Here is a 16,907-nt window from a genome sequence, read left to right on the forward strand (position 1 = left end):
TGTGTTGCCAGGAGGTACTTTGTCTTGTCCTCATTCACCAGTAGACCAAAATTCTTCGCTTCTCTTTCTAAGTTGCAAAATGCTGCGCTAAAATTCCAGCAGCATCGTGATTTTGCTGTGTTTAGTGCCGCTGCGATTCAGATTGACAGCTCTTATAACGCTTTCCAGCATTAGATTGAAAAAATTGCCTTGTCTGAAACCTCGTTTGGTCTCAATCCTCCTCTCCTTTCCAATTTTGATGGAGCTGAAAGTGGTGCCGAACGTCATTCTACATAGCCGTATTGATTTTTCGGGTATCCAAAATTTAGACGTAGCATCGTACAGGCAGCTGCTCTTTGTAATATCAAAATTAGCTTTAAAATCAACAAAAAGATGGCGTGTGTCGATTTGCATATCGAGTTTCTTTTCCAGAATTTGACGCGCTGCGAAAATCTGGTCAATGGTAGACTTACCAGGTCAGAAGCCGCACTGATAAGCTCCAATCAGTTGGATCGTGAGGGGCTTCCGTCTTTCGCACAGTATAGTCGACAGGACCTTGCATGCAATATTAAGAAGGCTTATTTCGCGATAATTGGCGCAAACAGCGAGATCTCCCTTCTTGTGGATTGGGCAAAGTACATTGAGATTCTAATCTTCGGGCATGTATTCATAAGACCAAATTCTGTTTAATAGCTGGTACACGCGCCCGACCAGCTCATCGCCGCCGGCTTTGAAAAGCTCAGCCGGTATACCGTCGGCTCCGGGGGCCTTGTTGTTTTTAAGCCGCCTTATTGCTGTTCTTGTTCGAACGCGTCACCTGTGTCGCCATTCAGAAGCGTTGAGCGGTATTCCCTCCACATCACAAGTGTACTCTTGATATCTGTTACCACATTTCCATCTTCATATCTACAAGAACCATCCACGGTCTTGAAACCATTTGTTTGCAACATTATTTTCTGATAGAATTTCCGAGTCCCATTCCTGTCTGCCAGCATCGCAAGCTCTTCATATTCATGTCTTGGGATTTGGAGTAGGATTTATATTTTTATATTTATTTATTTAATCAAATGGAATAAATCCTAACTGACTATAAAACAAGAGAGCTTATATACTACCTAAAATAATTAAGTAGGACAAAACGAACTGTTCCAAATGAGAGAGACCGGTCATATTCAGAGAACTCATTTAGCTCAGAAAGGGTTCTGAACAAAGGCGAGAATTTTACATAGTTAGTTTTAGGAAATCCCAGGTAGAATAAAGAAACACGNTAACCTCTGCGACATAACTAAGTTCATGGCCCCCAATATTGTAATTAGTTTGAACGGTAAGAAGCTTTCTGGTGAAAGTGGAGTAGGAACATTTACTAACATTTAAAGATAAGGAATTAAGAGAGCACCAAGAATGCAGGTTATTAAGCTCAGCTTGCAGCGTTAACTAATACTTTAAAATCCAACAATGCAGCGTCCAAAGAATGTAGAGATTGCAGAAGAGTATCCTGGTCATCCCCATCAATCGAATGACCGACGAAGTAGCAAGAAAAGATAAACCCTTATACACATGCTTCTATGACACTGTTTCATGTACCCTCTTCTGACAAATGCCGTCGCTATCTACCATAGATACCTTCCTTACTAGCCTAGTTGTAAGGTCAACTTCCTGTAAACAAAAGACGCATTGCTTAACCGCCTTTTAGAGTTGTATTTGAAGTTACAATGAACGACCCAGAGCCTTTATTAGGCTTCTGGTCATTACTTTGTGGAAGCATATACCAGCGGAATGGGCTATTGCAGCAATCACTATTGCAGCGGTTGTTGGGATAAGGCGGAAAGAGAAAGCGTTGAACACTCTCTCTGCTCTTGCCCGGTTTCTCTACGTTTAGGTTTTGCTGTAAAAGTTCTTGGCCTGATGTAAATCATGGAAGCGGGCCTTCTGCTTAAGTCAGTCTTTGTCTACTCTGAAGCGGCTATGGTCTATATCAACGAAAATTTTGCATCCTCTTAACTGGGTAGAACTTTGCATTGTAGTTATCAGAGTTAGTGGACGTGACGTCTTTGGCGGTCTTTCGACCACACGGCCACAACCACAGCAGGAGCGCATCATGCAGCCGCAATCAGCACTGATAGAGAGTAGACTAAAGACCAGTGAGTTGTCCGCTTTCACCTCATAACATACATACATATGTAAATATGACGAACTGCTGCAGCCAGCGCCGTGATCTCATCGTCGCGATCAGCAAAACCAGCTTGATGAGCAAAGATGAATTACAACGATGAATTTAATAAACTGCGCAATTTGTTGATATAGCCAAGCCAACAAGCGGTTAAATAACGGACGCACTACGAACGAAGGGAACGAATAACTCGGATGGACGTTGGTTAGCAGGCAGCTATGGCGCGACGAAGGTGTGGATGAATGGAGCTGACTCGCTTGAGCGATATGCAAGAGACCACTGTAAAGACGGTAGGCACTTATGTATATTCGGCCAAAGTCTGCTCTGCTCTTCACTGTAGTACACCAAACTACTTTGCACTTTTCGACCATTGGAAGCTAAATTTAATTTGTGAACAGGTTTATCAAATATTCATAAGCGGACAGACGAGCGTGCACACCTCCGTCATACACACATACATACATATTTATGTTGAACGCTTCACAAATGCCTCACAGATCTTGCAGTCGTTTAGTGGCGATGAAAAATTGCCTCATCACATGGAGTTTAAATTAAAAGTAGCCTATTTATTTCTACACACAAACACTCTGCTGTTCTGCTGTTTTACAAGCACGGGGGGAGTCGTTATGTGTGTACTCGGAATGATGGTAGCCGCTTCACATGCGCTTTCGCGCAGTCGCACAAATGCTTGCCACTTAAACTTCGTTAGTGCTCTGCGGTATTGTTTTTCTTTTTTCTTTTTTGAATGATTTAATTAATTTGTAAATGAAAATGCGCAAATCATGTTTGGAGATTGGTTGAAAAGGAACACCCACAACGAATTAACACAAGCAGGAGAGTTGCTAATTAATCAAATGCGTGAGTGATAAGAGCAGTGGGCAGTTAACTAGTTGTCTAATGAATAAGGAAAATGGTTGCAGCAAGAATGAGTAAAAGCGGTTTGAATAGACTTCCGAAGAGTTTTCATTAATGCAATGGATACAAATATGTACGTAAATTAGGGTTGGTTTAATTGTTCGAACGAAAGTTTTTCTAAGCGAAAATCTAGAAGCAACTGTAAGTCGGAAATGAGTTTCTAGTTTTTAAAACAAAAATTTACTTTTTCTCAAAATTTTATTTTTTCGTTTTATGTCGGATACAAAATGCTTATATTTTAGTTTATAACATTTTTAATTGATTTACCATACTTACCATCCAAAAGTAAACCCTGTGTCAAAATTGTAAACGCACCACATGACAAGTTTAGACAATTTTTTTTTTGTTATTTTTGTTTTTGATATTTTTTTGTAAGGATATATTTTACTTTTTAACAAAAATCGTACAAGTACAAGTTTCGAACTTTGTGAAATATTTAAAAAAAATTTTTAGCAAACTTTCGTAAAAATAATAATCTTTTTAAATGGATTTCTTAGCAAGATTTTGAATAAGCAGTTTCGTAGTCCATTTAATTTCATTAAAATAAAGTGAAAGTTGAAAAAAAAATTAAAAAAAAAAATCGTCTTTGTATGCAAGAGCTTTTGTTGTTAAAATACCAAAACCGTTACTTTTTGTTAATCTTTTAAGTTTAAAATTCACAAACCAGATGTATTTACTTTTTAACAGTGGCTTAAACAAATAAAGCAAATGTTTAAAACTTAAAATATAGTCATTTTATATGCACAACTTTTAAGAAAAAGTGAAAAAGGTTACTATCGTGAAAAGGTAATTTTTTCATTTAAAAATGTGCAGGCTCGAAACTCATTTCCGGCCCAAGGTTTCTTCTATACTTTTCCTTAGGAGTATCTCCAGAATCTATTACCTGATTTCAATGCGATTTATTATAATAAAAATTGACCCAGCCTAATGTACCTACATATATGAAATGAAGTTTTGGAAAAAATATATTTTAAAACTTGTTTGCTTTATTAAAAACTCGATTTTAGTAGGTGTTTTCTAATCGGTCTAGTTAACGTCAAAATATAATACATTTTATAATTGCAATGGAGAAATAGTACCGATTTTTTTTTTAGCATGGAGAGTGATGCACCCTAATGTGTATGTAAGTACATAAGCTGACTCACGACAGCCCGAACTTAATTATGCCCTTACAAATTTAATAAAAACAGCGTATAAAATGCGATCCGGATGTGTAAGTTAAGGAGTCTTTAACGAAGGCATATTAACTATCCATGTAAACAAATCTTTTAACTTTGTAATTTTTCAAAAATCTATAATCTTTAATTCTAATCAATCGCCTGCAAGTGACTATTCTTATGAAATTTAATATAGGTTTAGTATGCTCGGCAAAATGGGAATGAAATTAAAGGTCTTTGAGAATATTTTAATGGAAAATTTTTTCAATGGGGTTGCCACGTATCTTAAAAATTTTAGTAAATTTGACTAGAAAATAAAAAAAAATAAGCTTAAAGAAAGTTAATAACGAGTAGATAATATACTAAAAGCTAAAAAATGACCATTTATCTTAATTCGGGTGGTGTACCGCTATCGACATATCTTTTTTGGCCACCCTAACGTCACACAGTCCTCGGCACGATACGAAATATCGACTTAGATCGGAACCTTAGGTTTGGTTAAATGCCTACATTTTTGTTTTAAGATACTGACTGTCTAAACTCTATGCTCTGTCATGCACTATGTGTAATTTAATATCCATTACCCATAGTAGGAGGATTGAAATAATTGGGAAATCCATTTTGTACCGGCGATTATCTCGGATTTGTAATTTTTCATAGTGAACTGTATTCTACTAGTCAAGCCCTTTCATTTGATACCCATATTGATGGCGTTGTAAAAAATATGTAATCCGGCCTTTTGCTTTTAAACAGGGTTGCCAATCAGCAAAAAATTTGTTTAAGCAACACATGCAAAATTTTGCAGTATTGGTATCGAACAAAAAGTTGTGGTTCAAAAATACTTTTTGTAGAGTTGCCATCTATCTAAACAAAGTTAACTTAATGAAATATTAGTTTTGGCAGTCTTTGAGATTTTGCTGATCAACAGAAATTATTGCATCCTGAACTTCCATTCTCACATAATCCCTCTCCTTATATTGACAGGTAGATAATAAAAAGCGGTAAATTGATCCCTCTGACCCAACGGACCCTCTACTCTTCACAACACTTCTCCTAATCCTAAATAACTCAGAGAGCTTAGAGCTTAGAAGGGCGATAGAAAGTGAATTGCTTCTTTTTGGACTACTGTGTGCTTAGATTCTTTTCTCGTCTTCTTGAAACGGTGCACTGGAGTCCCTTTTGCTGAGGTGCTAGCTTTATGTAAAGAGCTTCACATTCCACACAGAGTCCACTAAGATTGCCTGTGATGATCCTGATTTTTCTTTAGAAGCTTTTACCTTTTCAGGATATAAATCCCAATAAGCTCTTAGCTTCTTCGTGGGTATAGCTAAGTATTGCATTGTTATGTTTTTACGTTTGTAACTAAAATAATTTTTTTTTTGCTGTAGGCAAAGACAAAAGCATTTCTTGGCGAGTAGGGAAATCGATGACAACAAACAGTAAATACATGAACAATACTGATTGGAGCATCGATAGTAGATAAGAAGAGTAGTAGGTATTAGGGTATTAGGGTACTCGACTATTCGCCTTTTTTCCAAAACCGGTTTTCGAGTTATTCGAAAAATGTTAATTAAAAAAAAAAATCGGTTGCCGAATTTGAAATTAAGAAAAAACCGGATAACCCGGTTTTATTTCACATAGTTTTTATATGGTGAAAATGCTTATCTTGGTATGAAGTCATGAACAAAAAAACAAGAAAAGAGCAAAGCAAAATAAGAAAATTTTTTTTTATATCAAAATTAAAACAAATCAAAATCAGTGAAAAATTTACGGGCGGTCTTTTTTGTAATACTTTATTAAATTTTTTCGTTTTTTTTCGGTTTTGAGTAGTGCTCTTGCCGTCGTAGCCGAGTGCTTAGCCTAATGTCACTCGCGGAGATTCCTGGTTCAACTTCTGCTTCCAGCAACATCAACAGAAGTTTTTTCAAGCAGGTGTCGCGCTGGGAATGCAATGGCAAACCTATGAATGTACTTATGCCATAAAAAAGCAGAACTCGAATGGAAAGTTTTAAGCGCCAAGCATTTGTTTATTGAATCGAAATATGATCTATACTGTTCATCCCCAAATAACCTAGTATATAATTATGAAACTATTTACGGGTTCGCTTGAACTGCAAGACGTCGAAAAACCTAAATTTTTTATTCAGAGTTAAAAATTTGGATAAAATGAAAAAACGGGTTTGTTCGATCGCAAAATTCGGTTTATTCGATATTCGCAAAGTCAAGATTTCAAAAAACCGCTTATAGATTTGCAAAAAAAACAGTGGAACCCGGTTGGGAAAACCGAGTCAACCACCCTAGTAGGTACATACTATTTACGAAGACAAGTAAATAAAGAGCACGCGCTGAAAATTTTTTGGTAGAAATTTTATCAAATAACAAACACAAATTTTTGAGTACTATGTAGATATGTGCATACAAGTGAACGATATGGTTCGTTCTTTTTTCATGTGGGCCGCATGGGTAGATAAAAATAATTTGTTAATCAAACTTCACATCAGTAAGTAGTAGAGACCTTAATTAAAACTAAAACAACTGTAAGATAAACGATAGGCACGAACTATTATTAGTTTTTTTTTTTTGTTTTGTATTTAACCCTTTGAAGGCCGACTTAAGTTGAGTGGGGCTAAAACTTTGAAGGCATATTATTGTCGGTTAATTTCTTTAATATGAAGTGTGTGACGTTCAAGGCAATAAACTGGCTAAACAATTAGCGTCCAATTGGATCGGGGCCTATCGTAAGGTCAGGAATAGCGCGAATTGTCGAGAGATTGTTAATTTCCAGATCTTGTTCTTCTCCAATAAAGCACGGCAGCCATTTCTGTTCAGTGCCAACTGACGCCAAGCTTTAAATGCCAAGTGAAGCCACCAAATCCTGATCTACCTGGTCTGTCTAATGCAAAAGAGGCCTTCCTATTTCTCTATTACCAGCATCGCGACCGGCCTTGAATAATTTCAGAGTTAGAGCGTCCCTGTCCAATCGTACGACATGATAAAGCCGGCGTAGCCGCTGTATTTTAATTCCCCGCTGTATGACAATATCTATTTTTGGCTCAGATTCTGAAAAATTGTCGAAATACATTCCTTGTCCCCTCAACAAGCTACTGAGATTCATCAAAGAGTCCGGTAAGTTTGTGATCCATGTCGGTTTTCCTTAATCGCAAAAGTTACGAGGTTCCCCACTTCGTAGACATGTGTGTCGAGTTTACTTGCCTTTTTATGAATTTTACAAGAACGGATAAAAGAGAAAATTTATGTGTGTGGACCTTACACAAGGTATCTGGCTACGATTAACTGTTTGGGTTTGGTAAACCACTAAAATAATATAAGTCATGTTCTACAACATTTCCAGCTGTATTTTGGAAAGCGTCAATTGGAGTTTAGAAAGCACCAATTGAATTTTTTAATGATTCATACTCTATACATAGACTTTGTTCTGACTGATTTTAAATATTGCTGAAAGATCGGATTATAAACCGATGGCTAAGTGGAAGATCGCCCTATCTCGGCAACCAGTTCGAAAACGCCCTATTTCAAAAAATTGTTCAACAACGCTCTATTTTAGAATTTGGTTGAAGAACGCCATATTCTAGAATTGGATTGAAAAACGCCCTAACTCGGAATTCGGTTCTAAAACACCCTATCTCAGCTCATTTTCAATGTATTTTCGTTTGAGATAGGGCATTTTTGAACCGAATTCTGAGATAGAGCATTCTTCAAAAAAAAAAAAATTAAATCTGAAATAGGGTGTTCTTCAATTAAATTCTGAAGTAGGGCGTTCTTGAAATGTTTTCTGAGATGAGGCGTTTTCGAACAGACAGCCGAGATGTCGATCTTCCATTCAGCCATCGAAATAGTTTTTATTGGGTTTTAACAATATACGTATTCAAATTAAAAAAAAATGTGTGTTTCAAAAATCCAATTGACGTTTTCTCAAAAAACCAATTGACCCTTTCTAAAATGCAAAAAAAAAAATAAGCTACGTGAAAACCCGGTATATTCAATTGAAAAACCCCGGTTTACCCGGAATTCGAAAAATCAAGATTTCAATAATACCGCCCAAAAATATTCAAAAAAACTGGTCAAACCGCGTTTGAAAAAACCGTGTCCAACATCACGTTCAGTAAGAAATCGTGTCCCGTAAATCTACTCCTTATACTTATATGAACGTTTAAAACCTTAAACCACTGACACCACTTACTAGCAGATTTAGTATTAGTTGCGATCCCGTACGAATCCGAACTAATAAGAAATAGTCAGACATGTTTCCCCATACACACCTTTTTAAGTCTAGTTAACAATAACTGACTACAATGTAGAGTCTACATACTTCGAGCTTGAACGGGTAAGAAATGACACTATGGAATAAACATTTGTGGGACATAGTAACTACTCCTAAAGGACCGAAAGTAGCTTAGCTAAGTGTAAGGCAAGCCAGAAGCTTAGATGTCCTGCCGTTTACAATTAACAAAAATTTTAAGTTTTATACATATTCACTCAGCATGCAGAATATGAGCTCCAACCAACTACATATTTACAATCCGCCATAAACCATCAGCAACATTGAAAAAGCCAAACAAGAAAACCTTCTTTTCCATTTGCAGAATCAAATAATTGGGAATTGGGCGCTACCTACAAAGGGAAAGAAGCGAAATGAAAAACATTTAACTATCGCATAATTTGGCGCTAAAAACGATAAAGAAAACAACAGCTACAAAACAAATTGCTTTTCATTTATGTGCTTTTCCCACGAGAGAGCCGCAAGCTAAGGAACAGTAGCCGCCAAAGGGTGGACCGATATGAACCTGTTTTGTGGGGAAAGCAAAAAATAATAAGCCGCCCAATTGCTGGAGAACAGCCGCAACAGAAAGACGTCATGCGCAGCAGCATGTATGGATAAAGCAACTTAAGAGTAGAAATGCAATTTATTAAATGTATTTACGGCAATTAATCTTCTAAAGAGTGCATACACGTACTTACGAGTACACCTTGAAACTGTATTTAAAAGGAAGGGAATGCGGGGTTGGGACGGGAAAAGAAGGAAGGAATGTTTAATGAAATCAAGTTAATGCGGTTAATGAGAGGAGTCCATTATGAGCGATAGCTTTTGAAAAAAGGAAGCACGATTTTTAATATACATTTATCCACACAGCACAAATATTCTTGATTTTTCTTTTAATTTTCGTATAAACTTACAACTAATTAAGGATTGCATAGCCCAATTAACGAGTAGATAATTGGGGTCATGTTGCTAAAGTCTAAACCTATTAAAGCTATCAATAGTCGGGTAAGTCATTGGGCACGGTGCCGTCCAAGTCAAAGCATCGGCAAGTGCAGGAGCTAACAGGACATTCAGAATTTTGTCTGTACAATACATAAGAAAAATACACAATGTATATTATAGAATGGAATATATAAATATGTAAAGTAGTACATTAACGCGACTTACTTGAACCACTGCATCATGTGTTCGGTATGGCCGCCATGTCGACAAGTCTGACACCAGGAGAACCACTTCGAAAACGGTTTCGATTGCCAGCCCAAACTTTCGTGGGTCGCATCGCTGGGTAGCGAAATATTCAGCGTAGTGCCCATGTGTAGCAAGCATAGAGAGCAACGCGGTAGTGGTTTGCGGCAACTAGGGCAGGAAGAAAGCTGCGGAGCGGTTAAAATGAAAAGGCTGTTTAGAAAAAATATACAAATTTTTTTGTCGCATATTAAACCTACTTTATTCACATTCGAAGAGGCACTGCGCATGCGCGCATCCTCCTGCAAAGCACTCGATACCGATTTGCCACAAAAGTTGCACGAGAGAAAAACACTGCGGGTGGTGCGTGTACCGGTGCGTAGATTCTCAATTTTTATATCCAGCTCAGCGCGTTTCTCCCAAAGGCCCCACGAGTTTAGAACATCTAAATAACTGTGTAGCAACCAAGTAAATTAAAGTTATATTAAAGTAAGCAATAGAAGTGTTAGGTTCCCCAACCTGCTAATCCAATATTGTATGCGATTATCTGCGAAATGTTCGCGATGGAAATAATTGATAGCTATTAACGCGACTGTTTGTACATCGGATGTTAAATCCAAGTAAGCTTGCAGTATATTGATGCCATCCAGCGATTCACCAGTGAGCAGCAAGCCATTTAGGTCACCGCTTTCAATCGATTTTTGTATTAACTGCTTAACATAATCTGCCAACTTGCTCTCCGATAAGTATTTGCAAGCGAAAGCCACGCGATCGGCAAGTGAGATGCCATCCTCCGTCTGTAACCGGTAAATTTTATTTATCAATTCAGAATTATAACAAGTATCACCCTTTTAGCTCACCAGCACCGCATCGAAGTTATCATTCTCGGTGGTGAGGAATGAGAATATGGCACGCAAATGTGCATCCTGTATTTGTTTATTGGCATTTGAGCGTTGATTACGCCAAGTCGAGTTGCAACGATCTGCATTAAAGCTGGATAGGGCAATAGCGGCAATGCGAAACATGCTGGCATCGTGAGGATCCTTCGAATTGCGTGAGAGATCTGCAGCTTTTGAGAGTATGTCGCAAGCAAAAACGATTTTCAGATGAAATACGCAAATCATGGCAGCGCGACTGAACTCCTGCAATGAAATACAAAGGAAAGACGGACAGTAACAACAATTTAATTCAATTAATATTTCAGTTAACAATTAAATTCACCTTGTTGTCACACAGCCCGTTTACGAAGCGCTCCAAGTCCTGTTCGAACACCCAGCCGCAGAGTTTCAGCGCCACATCGCGTTGTTCACTTCTGCAAAAGGAAATACATTTTAGAGTTATGTAAACAATGCTACATCTCTAAAGAATTAAGTGTCAAGTTTACCTGTAGCACACCAAATTATTGGAATTTATGAAATCTGGCCATTGCAATACACGCGATTCAATACGCGATGAGGCCATCAACGCCTCTGATGTGTGACCTAAACTAATGCCCAAAATGGTTTTCAAACCCGTTAAGCGTTCTTCTCTATACAAATTACTCAAAGTTAGCCAAACACTTTTCAAATATGGTGTCAAAGGCAACCCGTCGACATGCCTATCTGTCTTCAAACCATAATCACTAAGAGCACGCTGATAGGTTTCTTCAACCAATTCTTCTTTGGATAAGTTTTGGTCAAGAATCTCGAAATTAAGCGCCGAATTGAGTGTGGATGTAGATATAATAGATGAAGTGCTTTGGCTGCTATTTTGACGTGTTGGAGTGCTTGCAATGGCGAGCGGACGCTGTGGCAGGAGCGGTATTTTTTTATGATTGCTATAAGTGGTGAGCAGAGAAAGCGGTAAACGAATTTCCAAAATGGTCCCTAAAGTGAAAAAAACGAATGTGTTAAATAAGTTAATAACGAAGTCTCAGATTTTTAAAATTGCAAAAAACCTTGCTCCGAAAGCAGCAAAGCGCGCTCATAATCCGTGTTGTGCCAGGAGATATAGGTGAGTGTCGGCGGTTTGTTTGAAGCATAGTACTTAGCTTGGAATGGCTGCAGCTGTCGCTTCACATGGTACACCTCCCGACTGCTTTCTGCGTCCACGCTGCGTATATCATAGAGGGTGATGAAGGGAGATTCACGTTGTAGCGATGTAAGTAAGCTGGAGCTGTAAGTAAACAATTTTGTAATTAGAAGCCTTTTCTGCATAGATTAAAGAAGTTGTCGCACATACCGCGTTGGACACCAACTAAGTTGTAAATGATTCTTTCCCGATTGTATAGTCTTCAGCGGATGGTCCAGCACTCGTAAATCCCATATCATAATTACCGAATCCAAGTAAGAACAGAGATAGTTCCCATTTGGAGCCACAGCGAGGCCATGTACCATTTTCGTTTGTATGGATTGGCAGGTAGTGTTGCCCTCTGTTGAGAGAGTAAAAGTATGAAATACAGTTACTTATTATGGCAACTTGATTTTTGTCTGTACTAACGCTTTAAGTCGAACAGCTTTATCTGCTTCTGGCTTACACCCGCAATAAGCATGCGATGATTTTTGTCCCAGCACATTGAGTGGGCAGACTCCGAGTGTCCAAAGAAACTTACTGTAAGAATATAAGGAAAAGAGAAAAGTATTCCTTTGTAGAGAGTGTGTAGATTGATTCAAAGCATACTAAAATGAAAATAATAATAATTAATCCAGGTTTGGTTACTTGCGGCTACTTAAACCCATGGAGTTTCGTATTCGATTTAAGCTTGCTATCTTCTGATGCCAAGGTTTTATACAACCGAAAATCGTTAGTGCATCTGCATTGTTTTCACATACGGCTTATAGTAAAACTCACCTGCATCTTTGGGGACACCACGTTCTATATCCCAAATTGCAATACATGAATCGGAGCGATGACGATCATGTCCTATGGCCAATACATTGTGGTCAAACTCATTCCAGGCTAGACAAAGGCACATGCGTTGCTGGCGTGGTGCTGGGTGCAGGGTGACAATTACAAGCAACAATTACACTAAATATACAAACTTGTACAGTGTTCAACTCACTAAATTCCCAGCTATTGTCGACAGTTTCATGAAAATCGCAAATACCAACTTTTCCATCACCCAATCCAACGGCGATAATCGGCCGGTTTTTGTGGTAGGACGGCTGCACACAACGCGCATACTGGTACCGCGTCTCTGTGGCTAAGAAGTTAGCCGATATATTTGGCAATGCACCTACATATAATGAGGGAAGAAAAGTTATTTAAACCAAATAAAGAAAATTCACTTAGTTGCGCCCTCAATATCCAACATCTGTTTGACCTGATGAACGCGCTGGTACTTACTTCGCCGGCTATCATCGTGTTGCGTGCGCTCATATAACTTAATTTCTTGTCCCCAGGTTACGAATTTGTCTGGAAATTGCGGAAACCAACTCAGTCCATGAATTGTGCCACTCATCATTGCTTTTTCCACTGTGCGTCCTAACTTTTTAATTGTTTACACATTTACCTCTTATCAGTTAATCAGCTGTTGTCACTACGGAATCGGTTTGGGACCAAATGCACTACCGGAATCGGTTTGTGACCAAATGCACTAACCGGATCTTTGGAAACGTTATTGCCACACGACGGGAATTGTGAGTGAATAACAACATTTTTGTGCAGTTTGGAAAATTAGCTAGGACAATTTAAAGAACAATAACGATTTCGCATTGTTTTTGAGCTGAAAAATATTTATATCACCAAATAAAATTGCTTATTTTTATAACATAGCATCCACACAGGGTGATGCAACCCGCATTGAAGAATATAAGTGACAACTATTACCCGCTAGGTGGCGCCATCAGCAACTGACGCTAAGCAACCATAGCAGAAATAGCGGTAGTTTTTAATTTCTGCCAACACGTGCGCTTTCTGTTCGGTTTGTGAAAAATGTGATATTTCCGTTTAAAGGAGTTTCAAATCCGGTTTTCTGTTTAAATTTGTGCTCAATAGTAAGCTAGCCTTGCAAATGATGTGAAATATAAGTGCGGGTTGAAGTTTAATGTGCGAAATCAGAAGTTGTGTTGGGCGCAGTGAGTGCTTCAAAGTGCATATTGTGCATAGAAATGTTTGTTTTCATTTAATTGCCCTGCGCTGGCAGAATTCCATATGAAAGTGCCCTGCGCTGGACATGACTGCTCTAAATAGTGATTTAATCCATCATTAACCAATCTCTCTTGAAGGGAGCCTCCTCATGTTATCAACTACAAAGATCACAACTATCGAGCCACAGGGCTTCTCTGATTGGTACGCATTGGTAAGTTCACTCAAGCAAAATTTTTTCTTGAAACATTCATGTGTATGTATGTGCATACCAAGTAAAAAATCGGGAATCGCTCTTAGCGGAAAGGTGTTCTAGAATGTCTAATACGGCTTTGCCACGGCACCCTATTTACAGTATCGGTCATATCTATAGCACGCCATTTCAAAGTGACATTGTGTGCCACTTATGCTTATTTATTTATTTTTAAGAATTTTCTATTAAAATACAGTTCTTTAACCCCATATAAACCCAAGTTTAACAATTTGTAGAAAACTTCAAAAAATGGCAACAAATTTTCACCTAAGTTTTAAACTTTTTTCTCGGAAGTGTTAGAATTTTTTTGAGACACAGGTTTTTAGCCACTGCAATTTTAGTCTGATAATATTCAAATTTCAAGTGGCTACGAATTACCGTTAATTTTTTTTAGATTTTTTTTTGTCGCATTGGCTTTCATATAATGAATAAACTCAATTTATTTGTATATGGATGAAAACCGCAACACCTTTGGCGAAAAAAATTCTAAAATTCTTGCACATTATCAGACTAAAATTGATTGGGCTATAAAACTGTGTATTCAGAAAAATTCCAACACTTCCGAGAAAGGGGTTTGAAATTTAGGGGGAAATTTGTTGCACTTTTTTGAAGTTTTCTACAAATTGTTAAACTTGGGTTTATATGGGGTTTGTAAGAGAAAGAACTGTATTTTAATTTAAAATTCTCAAAAATAAATAAATAAACATAAGTTGCACACAATATCAATTTGAAATGGCGTGCTATAGATATGACCGATACTGTATGTATTTCGGTATCTCATTCGTAATTCGCATTCCAATTACCCTTCGAATGACGTTATTCGCCACACAAAATTTTGGGAGCAAATTACCTCATTTGTTGATAATTCAGATCGAATTACTATAATAGTAAGGCACGACCTTCACCCTAGGGTTGCCAAACGTACTATAATATATAGTATTGTACTGCGTACTTAATACTGTTGGGAAAAATATAGTATGCAAAAATACAATATTTCCTTAATTATAAATATTAATATATTTCAGTAATTTGCAAGAAAAAATGTATATTAAAATGGGTGAACTGTATCCTGAAGTTGAAATATTGAAAGAAATATTCTTTAAAATAAAAGGTCATACTGAGTTTATTAATAGAACCATAGTTAAAAAATTCCAACATTTTTAAAAATACTTAGAATGAATTGCCAAATTTACTTAAATTTATTTCGTTCCTGCTCTCTATTCCTGCAACTTCGGCACTCACAGAAGAGTTTTATGAATGCCAAATGACAAAATGAGAGAAACAAAGCGACTAACTCATTAATAAAATAAACTTTTGACTTATATTAATTTTGCGTTAAAGCATATGATACTTATAAAGATATATAAAGAAGAAATGCATAAGAAAAAAAATGTACACTTAAAAAGCGTTTTAATTATTTCTTTTAAATATAATACTTTATTTATTTGAAGTGTACTATATTTTTTTTTTAGATTTTTGTAGTTTCCTAGAAAATGTTGGCAGCCCTACTTCACCCATCTGTTCAATGGATGAAATCTACTTTAACTGAAATTTAACGTGTTAGGAAATATTTCGCGAGTGGGTTGACTGAACAAAAATCCTGGCCAGGATATTTTTAATGAAATATTAAAAATTTATTTTTTTTTAATTTTGCACTTATTTGTTTAATGAACAAATTGAATATACCAATCGAAAGCACAAAGCCTATTGAATGTGTTAAACAGATGAGTGAAAATTATTAGTATTACCTACCTGTTCATACCTGCCAACCCGATAGGTAGGCGAGTAAAAAAAAACAGACAACCCAACGTTTTCACATTCTATAGGCATAATACTTTCGCTTAGCTTTGAGCAAAATGTATATTTTATATATTTTTGTACATTTTGTTTATAGTTATATGGTACGTATTTTTAGGCTTCGTTTTCTGTATAAAAATCCGCAATCTAATTATAAAAGGAGTGAAAAAAACAAAATATTTAAATTTATCTATGTCGTTTCGATTAAAAAGGGACAAATTAATTTGGTATTTTAATTACAGCGGCGCTGTGGGGTAGTGGTTAGCAGTGCGCGCTACCATTCCGCAGAGCCTGGGTTCAAGCGTGACATCCCGTGTTTTCTCTCAGACACTATCGGCTACATGTCATCTGCAAATTGAAACCTAATGTACTTAATATTAATAAAATGGGAACCAACAGAAGTGGTAGCGAGGAAGAAACTGTAAAAATTGGCAAATACATACATGAGTTTTTATAGATTTCCGAGAATTCTTAAATTTAAGTCTCATCTCAAAGGGAAACACCTAAAAATTAAGTATACATTCTATATATACATATATATATATATGTACATGACAATTTGTATAAGACTCTGATTGGTTTTAAATAAGTGGTCTTCTCATATTTTGAATTTTTGAAAACTATCACTGTATTTGCGTACTCGTGCCCAAAAAAAACTTGCAAAATAGTTACAATGAAGAAGAATGAAAAAGAAAGCTCAGTTAATTTTTTTAGGTTTTCTTATTGAAAGAAACCGGCCCTTAGTGGGTGTCAACATGGTTGCCGTATAAAATGTTTCGTTTGTGCCATATTTTTCCCAAAATAGACTAAAAAAAATGCAGTTTGCCATAATTTTGAAGATATATTTGTAGCTAGCCTACTTAATTTTTTTGGGGGAGATTCTCTTTGAATGCGTCATGATGCGGTATCTCAAACAATAATAATATATATAATACAATAATAAATTTGTTTTTGTTATTTTTTGGCCTTATAACAATTATATTCAACAATTCATATTGAGCTCGAAGCCGTTTTTTAAATGAAAATTTATTGTGGAAAAGCAACAATAATTTGAAAAAAAATGGTAGAAGTGATAGCTATTTCGGAAATCACCACATTTCCTCA

At 36.8% G+C, this 16,907-nt stretch overlaps 1 protein-coding gene across 3 annotated transcripts; it reads right to left on the reverse strand.

Annotated features, from left to right (window-relative positions):
• Positions 1-9,379: 9,379 nt before the first annotated feature.
• Positions 9,380-13,199, reverse strand: mio (GATOR complex protein mio). 3 transcript variants are annotated; one of them, XM_017624608.1, is made up of 14 exons: positions 13,013-13,199; positions 12,729-12,902; positions 12,518-12,658; positions 12,167-12,277; positions 11,909-12,098; positions 11,625-11,842; positions 11,073-11,553; positions 10,910-11,000; positions 10,549-10,830; positions 10,208-10,485; positions 10,103-10,141; positions 9,949-10,069; positions 9,671-9,876; positions 9,380-9,585 (listed from the first exon to the last, which is right to left on the reverse strand). In XM_017624608.1, the coding sequence occupies exons 1-14, from the start codon at positions 13,128-13,130 to the stop codon at positions 9,498-9,500; spliced, it is 2,538 nt and encodes an 845-aa protein (XP_017480097.1). In that variant the 5' UTR covers positions 13,131-13,199; the 3' UTR covers positions 9,380-9,497. The 3 variants fall into 3 exon arrangements, with proteins under 3 accessions (XP_017480097.1, XP_017480098.1, XP_017480095.1); XM_017624609.1 differs by having other exon boundaries at positions 9,949-10,141; positions 11,909-11,939; positions 12,245-12,277; XM_017624606.1 differs by having other exon boundaries at positions 9,949-10,141; positions 13,013-13,130.
• Positions 13,200-16,907: the final 3,708 nt, after the last annotated feature.

This window comes from Rhagoletis zephyria, unplaced genomic scaffold (genome assembly GCF_001687245.7).
Source record: "Rhagoletis zephyria isolate East Lansing unplaced genomic scaffold, Rhagoletis_zephyria_1.1 Rzeph_scaffold_03707, whole genome shotgun sequence".
NCBI classification, from domain to species: Eukaryota; Metazoa; Arthropoda; class Insecta; order Diptera; family Tephritidae; genus Rhagoletis; species Rhagoletis zephyria.